The 20,909-nt window shown below is 39.8% G+C and overlaps 1 protein-coding gene across 2 annotated transcripts in view; it reads left to right on the plus strand.

The window, feature by feature from the left end:
• The window catches only part of sema3f.S (semaphorin 3F S homeolog), a 77,378-nt gene that overhangs the window by 48,454 nt on the left and 8,015 nt on the right, over positions 1–20,909 (plus strand). Inside the window, exons 3-17 of one of the 2 annotated variants that reach the window (XM_018261304.2) lie at positions 3,711–3,871; positions 4,755–4,817; positions 5,290–5,409; positions 7,340–7,429; positions 8,918–9,011; positions 11,391–11,510; positions 12,029–12,168; positions 12,424–12,538; positions 12,646–12,715; positions 12,799–12,943; positions 13,318–13,540; positions 14,111–14,199; positions 15,984–16,025; positions 19,917–20,074; positions 20,240–20,307. In XM_018261304.2, the coding sequence (XP_018116793.1) occupies positions 3,711–3,871; positions 4,755–4,817; positions 5,290–5,409; positions 7,340–7,429; positions 8,918–9,011; positions 11,391–11,510; positions 12,029–12,168; positions 12,424–12,538; positions 12,646–12,715; positions 12,799–12,943; positions 13,318–13,540; positions 14,111–14,199; positions 15,984–16,025; positions 19,917–20,074; positions 20,240–20,307 (1,698 nt within the window). The remainder of the gene's footprint in view (positions 1–3,710; positions 3,872–4,754; positions 4,818–5,289; positions 5,410–7,339; positions 7,430–8,917; positions 9,012–11,390; positions 11,511–12,028; positions 12,169–12,423; positions 12,539–12,645; positions 12,716–12,798; positions 12,944–13,317; positions 13,541–14,110; positions 14,200–15,983; positions 16,026–19,916; positions 20,075–20,239; positions 20,308–20,909) is intronic. The other variant, XM_018261305.2, reaches the window with a different exon arrangement.

The raw sequence follows: 20,909 nt of genomic DNA on the forward strand, positions 1-20,909 counted from the left end.
CCACTAATAGATTATGAAAGATTATGTCACCGTAGTTCTGCCAAACATTGCAATGCTTAACAACATATTTCCCCCCTTATACCCCTTTACTGAACACAGCCTGGCACTGTTGGATTGTTGGTATGAGAATATGCTTTATAGCCCTTGGAGCTATGACAATCATGATTTAATCTCCCTCTGTACTTTATGGGATCACAGACAAGACAACATCCCCGTCTATTCCAAAAAATGCTTTCAACCTCTCCCCCTCATCTCAGCCTGTTTCTCTCCTTTTGGAATTTGACCTGCTTTGAAGCCAGAACAGCCCTTTAACCCATTCCCTGTGCTTTAACATCCATCTTCTGTGATCTCTATCTGCATTATATTTATTCACTGACACATGACTGACACTCCTATGTATGGATTTGTGCCCTTTCTTTATTATTATTATTATTATTATTAATAACCTGTATTTATACAGTAGAGCACCAATATATTGTGCAGTGCTTCTTCTAAATGTTACTCCAGTTGTTCATTTTACCTAATCTGCTATGTATCTACTAGACTAAACGTGCAGTTATTGTCTAAATTTCAAATGTTAGGTTGAGGAACGCAATAATAAGAACTGTTTGTAAAGCAGGTTTATGAAACACCACAATTGTTTATTAAAAAGTTGTGTTTATTAAACACAATTACCAGTGGCATAACTAGATGTAACTGGGCCCCACAGCAAATTAATTTCTGGGGCCCCCCACATATCCAGAGGTTGTCCTGTTTTACCAATATATATTGAAATTTCTCATTAATTAGGACCTCGTGGGGCCCCTATACCTCCTGGGCTGCAGGGTCTGTTTGCTCTGTAGTGACATTCCTGACAACTACTATAGTTAAGTAATATTAACAGGGCCGGATTTACATAGCAGGTGCCCCTAGGCCCGCTGTCGTTCATCGCCCCGTCCCCTCCCCTTTATTCAATCAAATTTTCATCATTGGGACCAGAGAAATGGGGATTGGTGCACAGGATTTAAAAACTATTGTATCTCCTGCACCACCCCAGTGTTTTTGAACCAATGTTGGTGTGGTTGGGCAGCATGCCGCCTCCTAAAATCCTTCCGCCCTAGGCCCGGACCTTGGTGGCCTCTCCACAAATCTGGGCCTGAATATTAAACTATATGATCTTTGAAGATGCATGTAACACTCATTGCTGTTTCAATAGCAATGTTTTAATTGGGTCAGGCTATGGTGTTGTCCATGATATCTTTGTGAGGTCTAAAAATAACCAACAAACTCTTTTATATCTAATACAAAAGAAACACATGCTAAATCTGAGTCAGGATCTTCTGCACTTATGCATACTAAATTACTTCCAGTGCTAAAATGTTGCACTGATTTGAAGAGATTTGAAGAGAGGGTTGGTCATCAATATATTGCACGTGTGCCGGATTTTATATATATATATATATATATATATATATATATATATATATTTTCTCTTCTGTATGGTAATAGGTTTTGCCATATTGTTTTGTTCAGCTAAGCTATTCTTAAATAAATAAATAAAATAATAATAGAAGAATCAGATGGTGGTGATTGCCAGTAGAGGGCACTCTTGTGCTCTTTTATTTCTGTTTGTGCAGGAAGGCCTAGCCAAACTAAGTAATATAGCAAAGATTTGTATAAAACAATATACTGTATGAATGGTAAGTGTTATGGCTTGATAATTACGGTTTATTCGAGGAACGCTAAATTCAAAGTGACACCTCCGGTTAACAAAGGCTACTTTTCCTCTGGCTGTAGATCATTATTGCCCAAGTGGCTTCATTCCAGACACTGATAAGCTGCAGCTCTGTCCCAGTTAAACAGCTGGCCGCCGGAAGGTTGGGCAATCCCTATTTAAACTATGGTCTCCCACCAGCCGAGCCATTTAAACATATTCTAGCCGTATTTATTGTTCCTACAAAACTGCCGACAGTGCAAGGATTTTATAAATAATTATGGTTTGGTAAGGGAAAGCTAAAGCAGGGCATTGGCACAGTTAGTTGTTGAATTTAAGTTTTTATATTCATGACAGAGCATACAAATCAGCAAGTAGCTTTAGAGCTGTTAGCCAAACTGCCAAGACTTCTGAGGTATGCTGACAGATAGAGGCCCCATGAGTCATTGTTAGGCTGCCGACAAATATTCGTAGAGCCAAAGTGTTTTAATAAATGTATAGCACAGAGAAATATTCAGCCATGTGGTAAATGCAGCACTGATAAAGCACCTCAATGGTTTCATGCACTTTTTGTGTAGAATCTATATGAACTGTGATCAATTTATTATCCCTCACATTAATTCCCATGCTGTCCTTCCTCACAATGCTATGGAACCTGCTCCTTACTGAAGCCTTTCATAGCATTCTGTACAAAGATAGCACCACATTTGAGGGATCCAAAACAACAGGTTCAGAGATGGGTCAGTCTTTTTATGGCACTAATAAGTGTGAATTCCTGGTCTTTCACTTTTCACACTAGCCCAATTTCTTCAAATAATGGACACTTGGTCAACTCAAGGTTAAATGCCTTACCACAAGATGTTGATTATGGATCCATCGGCTGCTTTGATATTTCCCACTGCAGATAGGTTGAATATTTAGAGTTTCCTAAATGCTTGTAGGAGCATATCTGTGCACATTTCCAGGACGGTGATGTGTGGTATCATCATTATCAACTCAAGTTATGTTTTATTGTATGTTAGATTGTGGTGCAGGGAAGGAGTGGGAATTAAAGAGTATCAAGGCCTCCTACGTCTGTATGACATCATTCAACACAGCTGTTGTGGGCTTAGAACCCCTTCACACTTCTAATGAAGATATTTGGGATGTCTGGCATCCACCGGAGTAAGCTGAGATTACAGTGAGGGGGCTCACATGCCCAGTCCTAGCAATGTCTCTCTGTTTTTCTTAGATTTGGTGGGACACATGCTCCAGCCGTTTGTAATTCAGGAGGTTATACAGAGCTTGTTTAGCCTCTTCTTCCTACATTAGGAATGATTAAACACTAGTTTCATCATTTAATTAACCTCTAAGCCACTGATGCACCTGTAGTCAAGGGCACATCAGTCTCCCGCCTCTTATCTGTAACGCAGTTTGGTCCAGTATTGGCTGAAACATTCCTTCATATGCACGGCAGCAACATTAGAATGCTAACTTAATTTTTTAGGAACACTTTGAAAAACAAAAAGACTGGAATTGTCTCCTCCTTTAAGGCATTACCATATTCCAGTAGGTGATATTTGCCAAAGATGCAATAGAGTCTTATGCAATTTTTAAGCATTTTCTTTCATTTGTACTATACAAGGTAACTCCATAACTTTGTTCTTCTAGTCCATATCAGTCATAATTGACATTTATTACTTAATGATTTTATTTTATCGATTTTACTTAACCTGAATTTAACTTGTGCTGCATGTTACACTGTTTTTTGTGGTCCCATCAATGGATTTCACTGGTTTTACACAATTATATTCTGGTCCCATGAAAAAAGTTAAATAGTGGTTCTACTGTAAATCTGCACCATCTGGGTTTGTAGACTGGTTTGTTTCAACCACGGCTCAGTTGTACAATTCCAAGACCTTCATGTATATGTGGTTCACACTTTTTTGTCCAAGACAAGCTATTTAAAAATACTTCTGGGTAATTAATTTTTTGCTTAAGCTTCATGCTATGTTTTAACAGCTTATTTATTTTACAGATCTCAAGGCTTCTGGCACTGCTCACTTTCTAAGCTTTCTGCTGAACACAACAGACTACCGGATCCTACTAAAGGATGAAGATCATGATCGTATGTATGTTGGGAGCAAAGACTTCATTTTATCTTTGGACCTGCAGGATATCAACCGCGAACCTCTCATTGTAAGTATTAAATACTACAATGTATTCTTCTTGTGCATCAAATATATGCAACGGGACGCAGAAGAAAGCTGTACAGCTTTTAACCAGTGCATATGCTAAACAAAAAAACTACTTTTGACCATAAAAAAACCCAAAAAAGATACATTTGAGTAATGTAAAATGCGTTTGCTGATGGGATATTCACAGTCATGCAACAAATTATTTAATTATCAGTGTTCCTTCATTATGCTCTTGTATAATTTGTATAATTTGTATAATTTATGTTATGTGTTGATGATATGTCATGTTGATGATATGTCATGGTTGGTGGTCATGATTGGTTAGCCCCACATTGAACTAAAGTAACTTATCCGCTAAATTTGTGCAGATGATTTTTTTGGTCTACTTATTATTCTAAGCAGCTTGGTTAGTGCGGACAGCGAGGTATTTTCTTTTTCATCTACATTTATTTACGGCTTGTTATTATCACATTGTTTGGGCATTACAAGGCAGTGTTTGTATCCTACACTGTACAATCTGAACATCTCAACGAGTGACTTCATACTCGGCTAAGCCAGAATTCCTGAAGATCACATTTACATGAGTTGCTTTTTTGAAAGACAAAATGGCAACTTCTATAAGGCCACGGCATTGTTAAAATTCAGTGTATTGTGATTCAGTAGAATAATTATTGTGCTGTTTATTATTTTATTTGTTCTGTTTATTGTTTTAAGGAAACTTGTTGCTGTTACATGACTGGGTATGTATTGTATCGTTAACAAATATACGTGTGAAAGTGCCACAAATTTCAGTGTTGTTTAGGTCTGAATAAGCACAGTGGGGTACATGCACTGGCCTTTTTCTCTAAAGTTTCCTACCCAATTAACTGCCTCTTTGTCTGTAGATACACTGGCCAGCATCCCAGCAGAGGATAGAAGAATGCGTGTTATCTGGGAAAGACAGCAATGTGAGTATGACAGGACTGCAGATCTCAAAGTTTACAAGGGGATATGAGAGTCACCAAGCTAAGCACAACAAGCAGGTCGAACCAGGTCACACTGCCTATAAAAATATCCGTCTATCTATATCTATCTATCTATCTATCTATCATCTATCTATCTATCATCTATCTATCTATCTCTCTATCATCTATCTATCATCTTTCTATCATCTATCTATCATCTATCTATCATCTATCTCTCATCTATCTATCTATCTATCTATCTATCTATCTATCTATCTATCTATCTATCTATCTATCTATCTATCATCTATCTATCTATCTATCTATCATCTATCTATCTATCTATCTATCATCTATTTATCCATCTATCAATGGTTGGCAATTAGAAATCCTATGCTAGTATCACCCATGCATTTAAGCTGATTTTCTCAATAAACTGCGAGTTCTACAGTTATTCTCTGTTTCTCATTCTCAGGGGGAATGTGGTAATTTTATCCGTCTGATCCAGCCATGGAATAGAACTCATCTATATGTTTGTGGAACGGGGGCATACAATCCTGTGTGTACCCACATCAACAGAGGGCGCAAAGCTCAGGTACCACCAAAATAAACCTCAGCTAGGGAAATTAAATTACAGGGGCTCATTTATAAACACTGGGCAAATTTGCACCTGGGCATTAACCTACAGCAACCAATCACTGATTAGGTTTTTTCATCAAGAGTCAGGTTGAACATTGAAAGCAATCCTCTTATTGGTTACCATGAGTTAATGTCCAGGTGCAGATTTGCCCAATGTTTATAAATGAGCTGTACTGTCTTTGTATTTGGCTCAAAACCAGTGGAAAGTTAGTAACCTCAGCCTGCTCAGTGGGGCAAGTGTCAGTAACTTCACCTCTTAGTTGAGAATTGTCTTTCAGTAAAGAAAAGCTCTACAGTTTCCGCTTTTAGACACTTTGATTTGGATAAGGCCGTGGCATTTACTGTAACAGAAGGGTTACAGTATATCTCTGTATCAGTGTTTCTCAGAGTAAATACTTCTTGTTGTGCAGCAGAAAAGCAATATTAGGGTACTGGCAACACAAACACAAAAGGGAGCCTATTATTAAAGTATTATTATAGAAATCTTCATTATCAATGGTTTTGCACCTTGGTTAAGCAGTCTTAGAGCATAAACAATGTACATTAAATGGGCATGGTATATAATAACTAGTATACAGCACTTGTTGATAAGCTATTAAGCATTTAATAAGCATTGCAAAAACTCTGGGTATATATTAAGCAGTATTTGCCCATATTATATTCTAAGCAACTGTTTGGGACAAGCCAGAGAGAGCACAGAGTCAGGAGGAAGCAATACAAGAACACTGGAACTGGAATATGAAACAGTTCATAATATTGTGTCTGAAGTATGCTGTGTGTACACATGGAAAGCAGTTCAAGAGTGCTAAATGTGAGTTAAGAAGTACAACAGTCTGGTATGTGAGACATGAAGCATGGTGTCTGGGTTTGGTTGAAACTGAGATTGCCCACAGCAGTAAAGTAGCATTTAGTATAGGATGGAGAGCTCCTTGGGCATTTATAGAGGTATCTCATGTCAGATGACTACCAATAAAATGCACACTCTAGAATATGAGGTATAAAACATAAAAGTAGCTATAGTGTAAGAATTGAGGAAACCAGTGATCAGTCGATTACATACTCCGAATCACTGAATGTGGTTAGATGGCACTGAGAAAGAAGTACAGATGTGTCGGCTGTTGACCAAGAAGTGTTAGACTGTAGACGCGGGCATGACTGGAGAAAAATTTAGAAAGCGTCTCTAGTTTTTCTAGTGTTGGTAAATCTGCCCCAAAGAGTACACATGCCTTTCTGTGCTTGACTAATTGTGCTCACATAGAAGCCCAGATTTTAAACCTTGTGCTAGGATAATTATGCTCAGAGTTAAATTCAGCATTCAGCCAGAAATCTAAATATAAAGGACCCGGCACATCCCTGTTCATTGAGCTTTAGTCTTGGAAAGAGGTTTGCAAGTGCCCTGTGAGAAACTACTCTAGAATGTAATTAGAGTGTTTGTGTCTTTTTGCACCATGAGAAATAAAGAAATAAACAATGTTTTTTTACACTGATTGTAAAATATTGTTTTTATATTGTGTTTGTTCTGCATATACCTGTATTGCACACCTGTATGTCAGTGTGAATCATTTGTTATTGTTGCATTGTGTTCTGCATGTGCATCCTGTCTCCTGGTACCAGTTTAGTCTATGTGTCTATATGCATGTATCTGTATAACAAGTGTATGTCACATGCCTGCGCTCATTACATGACTTGTTGTGCCACATATGTTTCCTAGAAGCGGATCTGCATCCAAACTAACACCCAGTATTAGGGACAGAGCTTCCATCTGTGACCCTGTGTCTCCATCATCCATGTCATATGTCACACCCATATCCCTGGAGGTGTCCAACTTCCCGCCTCCTCTTGACCTTCTTTAGGTCTAACTCTTATTGCCATGCTCCTCTCCATAGGCCTCAGCGCTGAATCATACATTACTCCCTGGAGGACGAGGGAGCAGAGCTGCAGATTCCCTGCTCACCCCAACGCCTGCTGACCATAAGGTGGGGCCACTCCCAGGGGCCAAGGAGCACCCTTTCCCTCACCAAACAACATAGGAGTGACACAATATACCCTGTTTTATTCATGTGACTGACCCCTAACTCTTCAAAGACAATCACTAAAATATCTTTTGCAGAAGAGCCAATCTACCTTGTCCCCGACTGCATTTCCTAATGAAAACACATGCTGCCCATGACTGACCATGCTAAAGAAGAAAACTCTCATCCATTTGTTTCCTCTCAGTCCCTAACATTTCCCAATACTGTTTGCTTAAACCCCTGTTGTATTAGTGATCCAGACAGGGCCCAGAAACTAAAGCAATTTACCAAAATATGAAGCTACAGAAGTAAAGAAGTAACGTTGGATTAGGGTCCCCTCTTCCACAGCTTCATATACTCCCATCTTTCTGCTTGTTCTCTGAAAAATATGTAACCCAGACCAGCAGCTTAATCATCTTCACTCATCCCGGTACGCTCATATATCCCATCTTAATGTGCTTGGCAACTATCACATGAGCACCACCAGAAATATGTTACCATTTTGTTCCCCATAAAGGCAAATTCTGCAGCCCATCTTGTTCTTCAAGTACTGTAGATGCCCCCTTGTCCACAAATGGGCACCAAAAGAAATTTACCATAAGTTTCTGAAAACATCGGTACTAGATTGTAAGATCTAAAGGGCAGGGATTAAAAATGACTTTCTAGGCCAGAGCATCATCTATTTATCCCTTTATACTGAATGCAGCATAGACATGTCTGTTGTTTTACTTTGATGGCCTACGCTAGGGGTCCCCAACCTTTTTTACCCGTGAGCCACATTCAAATGTAAAAAGAGTTGGCGAGCAACACAAGACCCTTGGGGTGCCAAATAAGGGCTACTATTGGCTATTTGGTAGCCTCTATGTGAACTGGCAGCCTACAGGAGACTCTATTTGGCACTATACTTAGTTTTTATGCAATTAAAACTTGCTTCCAATCCTGGAATTTAAAAATAAGCTCCTGCTTTGAGGCCACTGGGAGCAACATCCAAGTGGTTGGAGAGCAACATGTTGCTCACGAGCTACTGGTTGGGGATCACTGGCCTACGCTATGGATGATCACCAAAATAAATGAGTAATGTTCCTAATGGTCCTAGCATAGCATGGAAACTGGGATATATCTACATACTGTAATGGGATCTGATGTCAGGATAAAAGGAGATTTTAAACCTTTTATTCTGACACCAGATCTCATTACCGTATGTAGATATATCCCAGTCTCCATACTATGCTAGGACCATTAGGCGTTTTAGAATTCCCTAAGGTGTCCTTTTTCATGCAGATATAATGTGCAAGGTAACCCAGGTTCATTTATACCGCCTCGTATTCCTGTATTCTCTTTCCACAACTTGAGGTCACCTGGAGTTACTCATAAATGATCAACTATGTTATGTACCAGCACGTCTACAACACGGAGTGTGATGAAATTCTGCTTTTTTTTTTCACTTTCTAGGATTATGTGTTTTATCTGGAGCCAGATCGGGTGGAATCTGGAAAGGGAAAGTGTGCCTATGACCCCAAGCTAGATAGTGTATCAGCCCTTATCAGTAAGTCAAATGCAAACTGTTAGAGAACTAGACATTTACTAGATCTCTTGCTATTCCGTATACTTCCCTATCGACAATAATAGAATTAATGTCTTTGAAATTGCAAATGTCTTTTGAAAGATTGCCTACCTTTGGGTCTCTTTTCTTGTTACCTTTTGACTATTCACTTTATCTTGGTCTCAAATCCGCCATTTAAAAGAAAACTATACCCCTGAACAATAAAGGTCTCTATAAAAATATACTGTACGAAACAGCTCATATGTAAAACCCTACTTCATGAGAATAAACCATTTCCATAATAATATACTTTTTTTAGTATTATGTGCCATCGAGTAATCCTAAATAGAAAATTGGCACGTTAAGAAGTACGGGCCATCCCCTGGGATCCTACGATTCAAGGTGCACACAAACAAAACAAACAAACCATACATGCAGGGCCGCTCCTGCTATGATGGAAGGTGAGAACCTTGCCTCAGGCAGCAGTGAGCAACCAGTTACAATGAGCGGCAAAAAAGCAGCCTCTTGTAACTTAAGAGTGGTGTCACACGCTAAGATTCCGGGGAGATTAGTCGCCCAGCGACAAATCTCCTCTTCTTCGGGCGACTAATCTCCTCCAGAAGAATGTAAATGGCCGGCGGGGTGGCACTCGTAGCACTTCATTTTTCAAAGTCGACCGAAGTTTCCGCTAGAATGTAAATCGCTGGGGGGATTGAACTCGGAGTGCTTTGTTTTCCAAAGTCACCTGAAGTTGCCTCACGAGGAAACTTTGGGCAACTTCGGAAAACGAATCACTCCATCCCACCGGCGATTTACATTATAGGCTGGAAGGTTTTTCGGGAGATTAGTCGCACGAAGAAAAGGAGATTTGTTGGTGGACGACTAATCTCCCTGGAATCTTAGCGTGTGTCACCATCCTTAACAGACAAATTTCCAGCTTTTAACAAGGGAATTCGGCTCAGCTAGTGCAGAGAGCGCTATTGCACTTATTGCACTAGTGATGCTGGCCTCTTTGACCCATTCCAATGCTGAATTTTAAGCACGGGGAGGGGGATTTGGGAAGGGGGTGGCATCTGGGCTGCTGCCACTTAATATTAAGTAATAATTTAGGAGCTATAGTTTTACTTTAAAATGGTTCTTCATGCTCTCCCCAAGTTTTCTGGATTAGTATATATTATCCCAATAAGATATAAAGGTCCTTAAATAAAAATGAAACAGAAAAACTTTTAAGGAAGTTGTATACATGGACATACACTTCAGTTTCAAAACGCAAACTTTATTGACAGACCTGTAGATTCATTCTGTAAATTTGCAGGTAGAAGATGAAGAGTTTTCCATTCCATGTATAGGTTTCAACTTGGTTATTATTAGGCCTAATGCCTATATGAATGGTATCCAACTTGTCAACATCTAATGATGCTCAATGAGACTCTAATGATCGCTGGAGCCTCACAAAGTGTAATCTGACTTACAATCACTTACATTCAAATAAAGTATACAAAGTACTTTGCTATATCCAGATGCCAAGAAACTGTCAATATAATACACTTTTATCAAGTGGTCTTAAAGGCTTTTAGGTTTTCGGCGGGCCTCTTAATATGTGCTGAGATCCAATAATTGTCTAAACTTATCCTGCAAGGGGGTTAAAAAGAGTATAAGGAGCAGCTGCAGGTCTAGGCGTGGAATGGAACGGAGAAGGACTTAGGACACTGGGCTGCCAAATCTTACTCCTGCTAATCCTCCCGCCCCCTTGGGAGGGACCCGCCATATGACCCCCCCCCCCCTTTGGTATCCCATCCTGAAGGGCTTTCGTTACAATCTGTGTTTTACAATCTCTCTAATTAATTAGGAGCAGCTGTCAGCTGTCAGACTGAGAGCTACCAAGATGAGCATCACACCATACACCACCTAGAGCTGTGAGCAAATATTGCTTGCTCCATTCAGGGCTTGCTCAAGAGAGTGTTACACCCTAGTTATCATGACTCCTTGCTACTTTAACTAATAGTTTCTAGAGGCTACCCCAAATTGACTACACCATATCAAGTATATTCTATTCTTGTCAGCACTATATAATTAAATGATGATGATGATGATGATTCTTGTATTAATTTCTATTCTGTACTTGTATATCACGTCACCGTAACTGAAGATAGTCTTTTTTAACTGTTCCAGAACTTTCCATATCTTCTCTGATATTTTAGTTTCAGATCCTCTCCACTTTCATGCTGTCAGTACCCTAGAGGGGTTATTGCTTGCTCTGCACTAGACACTTAATGCTGTCTGCATTCCTATATATCATATCTTATAACCTTGTTTTCAGTAAATGAAGTAGCTTTTTTTATTTGTGGTGTTACATGCTCCTTTGTCATTTGTTATCCATAGATGAAGAGCTGTACTCTGGTGTATATATAGATTTCATGGGGACGGACGCTGCCATTTTCCGAGCAATGGGAAAGCAGGCAGCAATGAGAACAGACCAGTACAACTCACGCTGGCTCAATGGTAAGTATGAATGTGGCCATTGCAATCACCGAATGCAAATGCCTTTGTGTTGCTCCCCAGCAGTGTGTCATTTGAAGATACAGTAGTTCACTCCAGGCAGAATTCTTTCTTTCCTTAAGGAGCACTAACAGTAAAACTGGGGTGTTTGTTTCAGAAAAGATTACTATATATTTATTATATATATTATATTTATATAAACAAGCTGATGGGTAGCCACGGGGGCAGACATTCAAGCACAGGATAAATAGTAGACAACAGATATATATGTAGAATTGCATTGTATACTACAGGGCTTATCTGTTATCTGCTGTGTATCCTTTTTTCCTTTTTCAGCATTGAATGGCTCTCCACACAGCTACCCAGAAGCTTATTTATCTATACTGTAGTAGAGTTTCTGAAGCAAACACACCAGTTTTACCAGTGTAGGGCAACAGTGCATTATATTTGATTAATTGAATATACTTGAATTTGTTGGTGTTACTGTTCCTTTAAGTCCTATGATGTGTTCATATCCACAGACCCGGCATTTGTCCACGTGCATCTCATTCCGGACAGCGCAGATCGAAATGATGACAAACTTTACTTCTTCTTCCGTGAAAAGTCTACAGATTCGCCTCACAGTCCCACGGTCTACTCCCGCATTGGACGTGTCTGCCTCGTGAGTCAAACCATTGGCCCTGCAACTTTTATTCCTAAGATAAAGCACAAATTTGTTGCACAGGCCTGTGGCTGATCTAGCAATTGGCACCAGCACTGGCTACTATGCCTGCCATAGTTTTACAACACTTAAATCAAGGTTTATGAATGCATCTAATGCACATTGTCAACCATCCATATCAGTTGTGTTGTGTGGGAGATTCTCCAGTAATTTCTGCTCTTCTGGTACATAAACTTCTTGTAATTACTTCTACAGAACGATGATGGAGGTCACTGCTGCCTTGTCAATAAATGGAGCACTTTTCTGAAGGCACGACTGATATGCTCAGTGCCTGGAGCCGACGGAATAGAGACTCACTTCGATGAGCTACGTATGTGTCAAATGAAAGCTTGTGAAATATTTTATGGTGTTACTGCTGCTATTCAGTAGAGGTGTACTAAGTTTTTTTGTATATTAACGTATTGTTTCTGTTTGCAGAGGATGTATTTATCCAGCAGACACAGGACAATAAAAATCCAGTAATATATGCAGTCTTTTCTTCATCGGGGTGAGTAGCACATTTTACCAGCCTGCTCTCTCTGTTACTCGTGGTGCCCTTTGCACACTCACCTTGTCCTTTGTTTTTGGCAGATCTGTGTTTAAAGGGTCAGCAGTTTGTGTGTACTCCATGTCAGACATCCGTATGGTGTTTAATGGGCCATTTGCGCACAAAGAGGGACCCAGCTACCAGTGGATGCCTTACACGGGAAAGATTCCATACCCACGACCTGGCACGGTGAGAGATGTTCTACTCTAATGTTATTGCTCAAGAATGCCTTTATCATGATCATTTATTTAGAAGTGCTGATATATTACACTATGCCGCAATCTATGCCTTATATCCTTTCCTTAAAAATCGGGACCTGGCACAATGGCCATTGTCTTCCCCCCTTAATCAGCCATGCCCTCTGTAAATCACTTATATGTTGTGTTTTATTTACTCAGAGCTGCTTATAGTGAGAAGTTGAACTAGGTATGAAATAGAGCACAGTGTTGATGCGACAAAGGAAATCCTCACTAGTTACATTCTGATCAGTTGCATCCTAATTTTCCTTATAAAGCAACTCAAGATAATTTATTTTGACCTTTGTATTCTACAATTCCATACAGTGTCCAGGTGGTACCTTCACCCCCTCAATGAAGTCCACCAAGGATTACCCAGATGAGGTGATAAACTTCATGCGCACGCACCCTGTCATGTACAATCCTGTGTATCCAGTGCACCGCCAGCCATTGTTAGTCCGCACCAATGTCAATTACCGATTCACAACCATTGCAGTAGACCAAGTGGATGCATCTGACGGGCGCTATGAAGTGTTGTTTTTGGGCACAGGTAAAATTAACATTATAATCCTTCCTTTAATTGTCACTCCAGTTGGACAAAAAAGCTTTTTTGTACTACGGCATAAATGAGTCTAGACCACACATGCAGTGCTTTGAATGTAAATATTGCAGAGCTTTTTCCTTGATGCCATAACAAAATCAATGTAAATATGTAGAAGTAGAGATTTTATATCTTATAAATTCCTTTTTTTTATACTTTTTCCGGAGTGTGAGCAGCGACTGTTATGGGGTGTTTTTATCAGTGTGTCCTAAACTTTGTATTGGACAGACCTGTAGCCAATCATAGTGTATGAATGTCCACAACTCTAGAGCCAATTTATTGGGGTGTTCTAATAGTATAGTCTATGTTTTATGGTACGTTCTGATTTCTGATTCATGTTGGTCATATTTGTTCTAAAATAAGCCTCTATACTTTTGTCCACTTTTGCTCACTTTGTCAGGTAGCCTTTTATTACCATTATCTCTTCTTCCTCTGTATTTTGTTATATGCTGTACATCTTGCCAATGCCCCGTTCTTCAGAATGTATCTGTTCTGAACTGATTTGTTATTTCTTCTCAGATAAGGGAACAGTACAGAAAGTGATTGTTCTTCCAAAAGATGACCTTGAGACAGACGAGCTAATATTAGAAGAAGTAGAAGTGTTCAAGGTGAGAACAATTTCCTGACAATAGTATTCCTCAAATTCTCTTGGGGACCAGCTGAGAGGAGGTTATGGGGGCAGTTTTCTTGCTTCTCAATGTGGCAATGAAAAATTATTATACTACAGGTATGGGACCTGTTATCCAGAATGCTCCGGACCTACTTTTTTTTTCCAGATAAGGCATCTTTATGTAATTTGGATCTTCATATTTTGTCTGCTAGAAGATCTTTTATACATTAAATAAACCCAATCAGCTGGTTTTTGCTTCCAATAAGGGTTCGTTATAGATCAAGTAAAAGGTATTGTTTTGTTAATACATAGAAAAAGGAAATCAAAACATTTTTAAAAATCTGAATTATTTGGATAAAATTGAGTATATGGAAGATGGACTTCCCGTAATTCTGAGCTTTCTGAATAATGGGTTTCTGGATAACAGATCCCATCCCATTCTTATTATGTGATAAAGATGTTTTTGGATGACCTTACATTCATTATACCAACATACATTGAAAAGAATAACTGGTCCACAATTATTAATATAACTGCAACTAAGCGGGAATCAGCCATGTTGCTCAGAGACTTAAAGGGGAAGTAAATTTCAAAATGGAATAAGGCTAGAAATTCTTTATTTTGTATGTTAAACATAAACATGAACTTACTGCACCACAAGCCTAATGCTTTCAAAGTTGGCCACAGGGGGTCACCATCTTTGTTTAACATCTTTGCAAGACCAAGACTATGCACATGCTCAGTGTGTCTGGGCTGCTTAGGGATCATCATAAATTATCAAAACAGCACAAGTCAAATAATATCTGCCAGAAGCCGATACAGCAAGACTGATTAATAATCAGAATATGCAGACTGCACTGGTCTTGTGTTGTCATGTAATCTAATGTGGTTTTTATAGTTTTTGTATTATTTAATACGAACTTTCTCCAACTCTGCAGAACCAGTGGCTGCAGAAAAATTCCTCCAAATAGAATCCAAGTTTATCTGTTTCAATCTGGTTCCATGATCTTTGTCCCTGCAGCTGGAGTTGGAAACAGTAAAGGGGATGTAAAGGCAAAAATGCAATACAAATCTCTACACAGTCGCCGACTGCTCTACTGGGAAACAAACAAAGCTGCTTGAGTTCTGCATGGCTGGGCAGTAAGGCAGGGGCTCCCCCTGCTGTTTATAAGTATGATTGTTTCCCTGCAGAGCAGTTAGGGACCGTCTGACAATTCCTATTCACAGCAGTAAATGAAGAGAGAATTTCACTGCATACAGTCAGGTTTCTTCTAAAAACAGTACACATTTTTTAATTAAAGTATATTGGAGATGGGTTTCTTTTTCATTAAAGAAAGTAAAAGTGGGATTTTATTTTTTTGCCTTTACAAGCCCTTTAAGGAGGCCATAGAAGCACCTACATTATTGTACGGAAATTTTCGTACGATATTCGGTGTGTGTATGGTGGAAGTCAAGCCGTCCGATATGGGCAGAAGACTTGACTATTGGTCGACTTGTCAATCCTGCTGGCCAGTAAAATTTTTATTGGGCGCCTTTGAAGCCACCCGAATATTGGTCATTGTTAGTGCTAAATCGTCAGATACAGGTAGAATTCTATTGTTTATACATGTATATCTGACAATTCAGCTCTACACGTGTGTATTGAAACTAATGATATTTCCTGGAAAGAGCTTTTCCAGGAAAGATCGTAATTGTAACGTCTATGACCACCTACTCAGCACCAGCTTCTTGTTCTCCTGTATGCATCTCATTATTTTTTATTCTTCTGTTCTACTTTCTCAGGTACCAGCACCCATTAAATCCATGAAGATTTCTACAAAGAGAGTAAGTAACATATGATATCTGGGTTTAACAATATCATTGCAGCTAACAAAGGATAAAGAGGATAAAGAGTTTGGGAAATTGAATATTGTTATTGGTAATGCAACACAGGTACCTTAATTTAAGGGTTTAAACACACGGGTAGATTTGGTGGAGATTTAGTCTCCTGGTGACTAGTCGCCTCTTCTGCAGGGCGACAATCTCCCCGAACTGCCTTCTCCCTGCCTGCCGCCTGCTATAATGACAAAACGTCAGCGCCAATGCACTCGCGACGCTTCGATTTCCAAAGTTGCCCCGAAGTGGCACCTTTGGGCAACTTCGGAGTGCATTGGCGCTGACGTTTAGTCATTATAGCAGGTGGCAGACGGGGGAAGGCAGTTTGGGGAGATTTTCGCCAAGCAGAAGACGCGATTAGTCGCCAGGCAACTAAATATTCCCGAATCTGTGTGCTTGAACCCTAAGAGTGTTCCATTGTTGTAAGCATGTCAGGCAAAGCAATATACAAGAATGCATTAAATCCTTTTTTTAATTTACCAAAGTAATCATCTCTACAACTAATCCGACCAAATCATTACTGTGTTAATTTAAAGAGGTGCCCTCTCACATTAACCTTTGTCTCCCCATCAAATGTGATCTTCCTATAAAGATTTTATTTTAGTTTCTTCGATTCATTTCATTGCTGACAAATGTTCCAACATATCTAAGTCAACCTTTGACTGAAATATGAAAACCTTCTTGGAAACGGTCATTTAAGAACAAGTTTTAGAGCAGGACTAATCAGATGTTAGTTTTGGGCAATACAACTTGCAGGTTGGATGCTTCCATTTTATATGCATTTAGCAAGATTAGGTTATTTATATGAGAAAAAAAAGTTATTGGTCTCTACAGAGAGGAGGTCAGTGACCCTGCAAGACAAAAGGAATTAGTAGTGAGCCAGTAGTCTGGGCAAGTGGCTAACATTTCTAGTTCTGTAGACTTAGGGTGGGGGGCATTCCATTTTTCCCACTACAGCCCGGTCACAAGCAAAGTGTACCATGGGAGACTAGAATTACTGATAGACCGGAGGAGGTCAAGGTCAGTAACCTAAGAGAAGGCTATGGTTATGAAACCAATGAACTTGCTCTTACATGACACAGAACAATGTATCAATAGCAGATGTGTAAAACATCAGTCGCATTTTTACTACACGGGATTCCTTACTTTTTAGCCTGCCATTCCCAGCACCTTATACATCTCCTTGAAGTTTATAGTGGAGGCAGCAACCAAACCAGACCACCTTTTCTAGTTGCCAGCTGTTTCTTTGGATCATAATTACACGTTTTCTCCTGTAATTTAAGACCACAAACCTATACATCGGGCACATTAACCTTGTCTTTTATTGCCAAAGTTAAATGCAATTCTCCTTTGTAGAAAAACTCATGCTGCCCCCCATGACAAACAGACAGAGCCTTAGCAAAAAGTGATATGCAAAGTTTACATTTCAGACTAATTGATTTTGTAGTGTACATCCACATTTGATCCCATGTCTATTAAACAAGTCACCTTGGCAAGTTCCACAGTGGGGCAAGTGACCTGTGATGCATTACAATAAAACAGCACAAGGACACAGACATTTCTTATAAGACACAGGTTTGGATTACAAAGTAAACCAAAATGTTGCTGCTGTTGAGAGTCTGGAAAATAAAGGAGGCCAGAGTCCTCTGATAAAAATCCCTTCTGAACATTATTAATAGGAATACTCTTCTACCTATACTTTTTTAACAGTAGCTACCAGAGCTCATGAACTATACAGTCACACCGGCACATGCTTTGATTTTTATTTGTAGAAGATGTTCTTCAATCCGAAGCCTCTGTATTTGCTTAATAATTGTGCTCTCATGGGAGCATATACTGTTTTTTATATATTCAATTTTATACAATTCTTATACTGTTCATTAAAGAATATTAGTCACTGGACCAATGGAACTTCTGCTGCTTTTTGCACATACTGTATCTCGCTAACACTCATCCTAAGGGAGGGGACAGTGAATGATACTGGGCAGACTGTTATTTTACTTATTAGGTGGTAACAGTGAGAGAAATTACAGTTTTGGATCTACAAAGAGAGGAAAGCATCACAAGTCAGTAGTATCCGTGGCCTTCATAGCTTTACAATTTATACAGTACACATGACCCTTAAGATGGCCATACACGATAAGATAAGCTCATTTGGCGAGGTCACTAACTGAGTGGATCTTTCTCCAATATGCCCATCAACGGCAGGGTTATATCGGGTTAATCCGAATGTTCGGCCCTAGGGATTACTGGATTACAAATAAGAGAATGGGCATCAATGGGATGAGGACCACATCAACTATCTGATGTGGTCCTCAATAGCCAGAAAAATCAAACCTCCCCGATCAATATCTTGGCCAGATATTGATCGGGGAGACCTGTCGGAAGCCCCATACACTGGCAGATAAGCTGGCGAATCAGTCTACGGGTAAGGGCACACTGGGCGATTCAGGGAGATTTAGTCGGGTGGCTTCGGAAAATAAATCGATGCGTGTGATTAGCGCCGTCAATTTTTCATTTTAGCCAGCACTGAGGGAAGGCATTCGGGGAGATTGGTCGCTGCAAAGTCGAGGCGATTAGTTGCCAGGCGTCAGTGTGCCCTTACCCTAAAGGATTGATATGGGAAGCTTTAATTTGCCCTTATGGCCACCTTTAGGCTAGTGTCAGTGAGGTTTCAGACTAGAGATATTCATAACAATAATAATAATAATAATAATAATAATAATAATAATAAAGGGGCAGGTTGGTGGGCCATTGGTGAAGTTAACGTGTTACAGCAATATAATCAGCATGTAAAGGCAAAAGGAGAACATCTCTAGAAGATCCAGCAGCTGCCAAACATGATATCAGCTGCTATTCACACGCACATTATAAGAGACTTATTCAGCTTTCCCACAACAGTAAATTAACTGTGGGAAAATCATCCATTCGACCCTGTGCTTTCTTATCTGGGAAGATTGTCTTGATTTATGTGGAAATGGACAAGATTAATAACAGAAACTTCACTGTTTAAAGGGAGATAGCGCCTATTGTTATTTAGTCTTATTTTGTACAGTTGAGACCCTCACTAGCAGTGTGTGTGTTTGCTCTGTGATTTACACTTTTAGAGGCTCATTTCATTAAGTCAACACTGACACCATTCCCAAAGGTGCTTGTGCCTATACATACATGATGACTTGCACAGAGTTGTACAGATAGATGCTAGCAGATGCTGCCATTACTGCCCCCTTAGACATGGCAATAATTCCAGGATTCCATGTGCCAGTTGCATCATTGAGCACAACTGACTTGCACCCAGTGAATAGAATGCTCATGCTATCAATAACCACCCGTTGGAAATACGTAATCCCCACCTCACTCCGCAGAATGATCAGTCCACATTAGCAGCAAGTTAAGTGATTGTAACAAAGCTGCTATTCTGTTAAATGAGAAGGAAAGGTTAAAACTAAGTAAGCTTTATCAGAAAGGTCTATATGAATACATTCGTAAATCCTCAAAGTAATGCTGCTCTGAGTCTTCTGTCAAAAGAAAACCACATTTCTTTCCTTCTATTGTGTGCACATGGGCTTCTGTATCAGACTTCCTGTTTTCAGCATAAACCTCTAGGGCTAGGGCTTGAGCATGCTCAGTTTGCTCCTCTCTCCCCTTCTCCCCCTCCCTCCTCCCCCCTTATCTGAGAGTTAGCAGGGAGAGACTCAAACAGGTGATGTCACAGCAAGCTAATATGGCAGCTGCTATCCTAAACAGACAAACAAACATTGTATATTAAAATAACTAATGTGTTATGCCTTACACTGTTTGATGATATAAATATCAATTATCATAATCTTTCTCTAACAGCAACAGCTTTACGTGGCTTCTGTGTCGGGAGTGACCCACCTGGCCCTCCATCGCTGTGATGTGTATGGTGAGGCTTGTGCAGATTGCTGTCTCGCCCGAGATCCTTACTGTGCCTGGGACGGGAAGACCTGCTCTCGCTACTCAGCTTCCTCCAAGAGGTGTGTACGTGGTGGGGCCTTGTGAGGGTTAGGGAGGGATTTGAGAATGTCATGCATTGGTGTTTTATGGGTCAATAATGGGCAAAATAAGGACTACAATATATTTTCTTTTATTTTCCCATCATGTCTTTCTTCCTCCTTGTGACTTGCTTTGGATGATCACAGACGTAGCCGACGTCAGGATGTAAGACACGGGAATCCAATGAGGCAGTGCAGAGGGTACAATTCAAATGGTGAGATCATGCAAACATTTGATACATCTATGACCTAACAAACATGGATACTATAAAAACACACACATGAGGGACCTAATACCTAAACATGCACATACAACACTAGCCACTTCACACACGGTGAATCCCACGCCTTCAGACATGATCACAAACTAAAGTTGCAGCATTGCCTTGTAGGGCCAGGTTAAATGGGTGATTTTATTTTCCCTTCTGTAGCCCACAAACCACCACACTGAACACATCATAGTACTGCTATGCAGAATGCTTGGGACCTGAAGTTTTCCGGATAATGGATCTTTCCATAATTTGGATCTTCATACCTTAAGTCTACTAGAAAATCATTTAAACAATATTTAAACGCAATAGTTTGGATCAAGTACAAGGTACTTTATCATTATTACTAAAAAAAAGGCAATCGTTTTAAAAGATTGGGATTATTTAATTATTATGGGGTCTATGGGAGACGACCTTCTGTAATTTGTAGCTTTCTGGATAACGGGTTTCCGGATAATGGATCCCATACCTGTAACAAGGAAACTGCCTGGTAGCTACTCCTCTAGGCCATGGGTCCCCATTTGCCAGGCCATGGACAGTCCTGAACT

The sequence above is a fragment of the Xenopus laevis genome, chromosome 4S (genome assembly GCF_017654675.1).
Source record: "Xenopus laevis strain J_2021 chromosome 4S, Xenopus_laevis_v10.1, whole genome shotgun sequence".
Lineage (NCBI taxonomy): Eukaryota > Metazoa > Chordata > Amphibia > Anura > Pipidae > Xenopus > Xenopus laevis.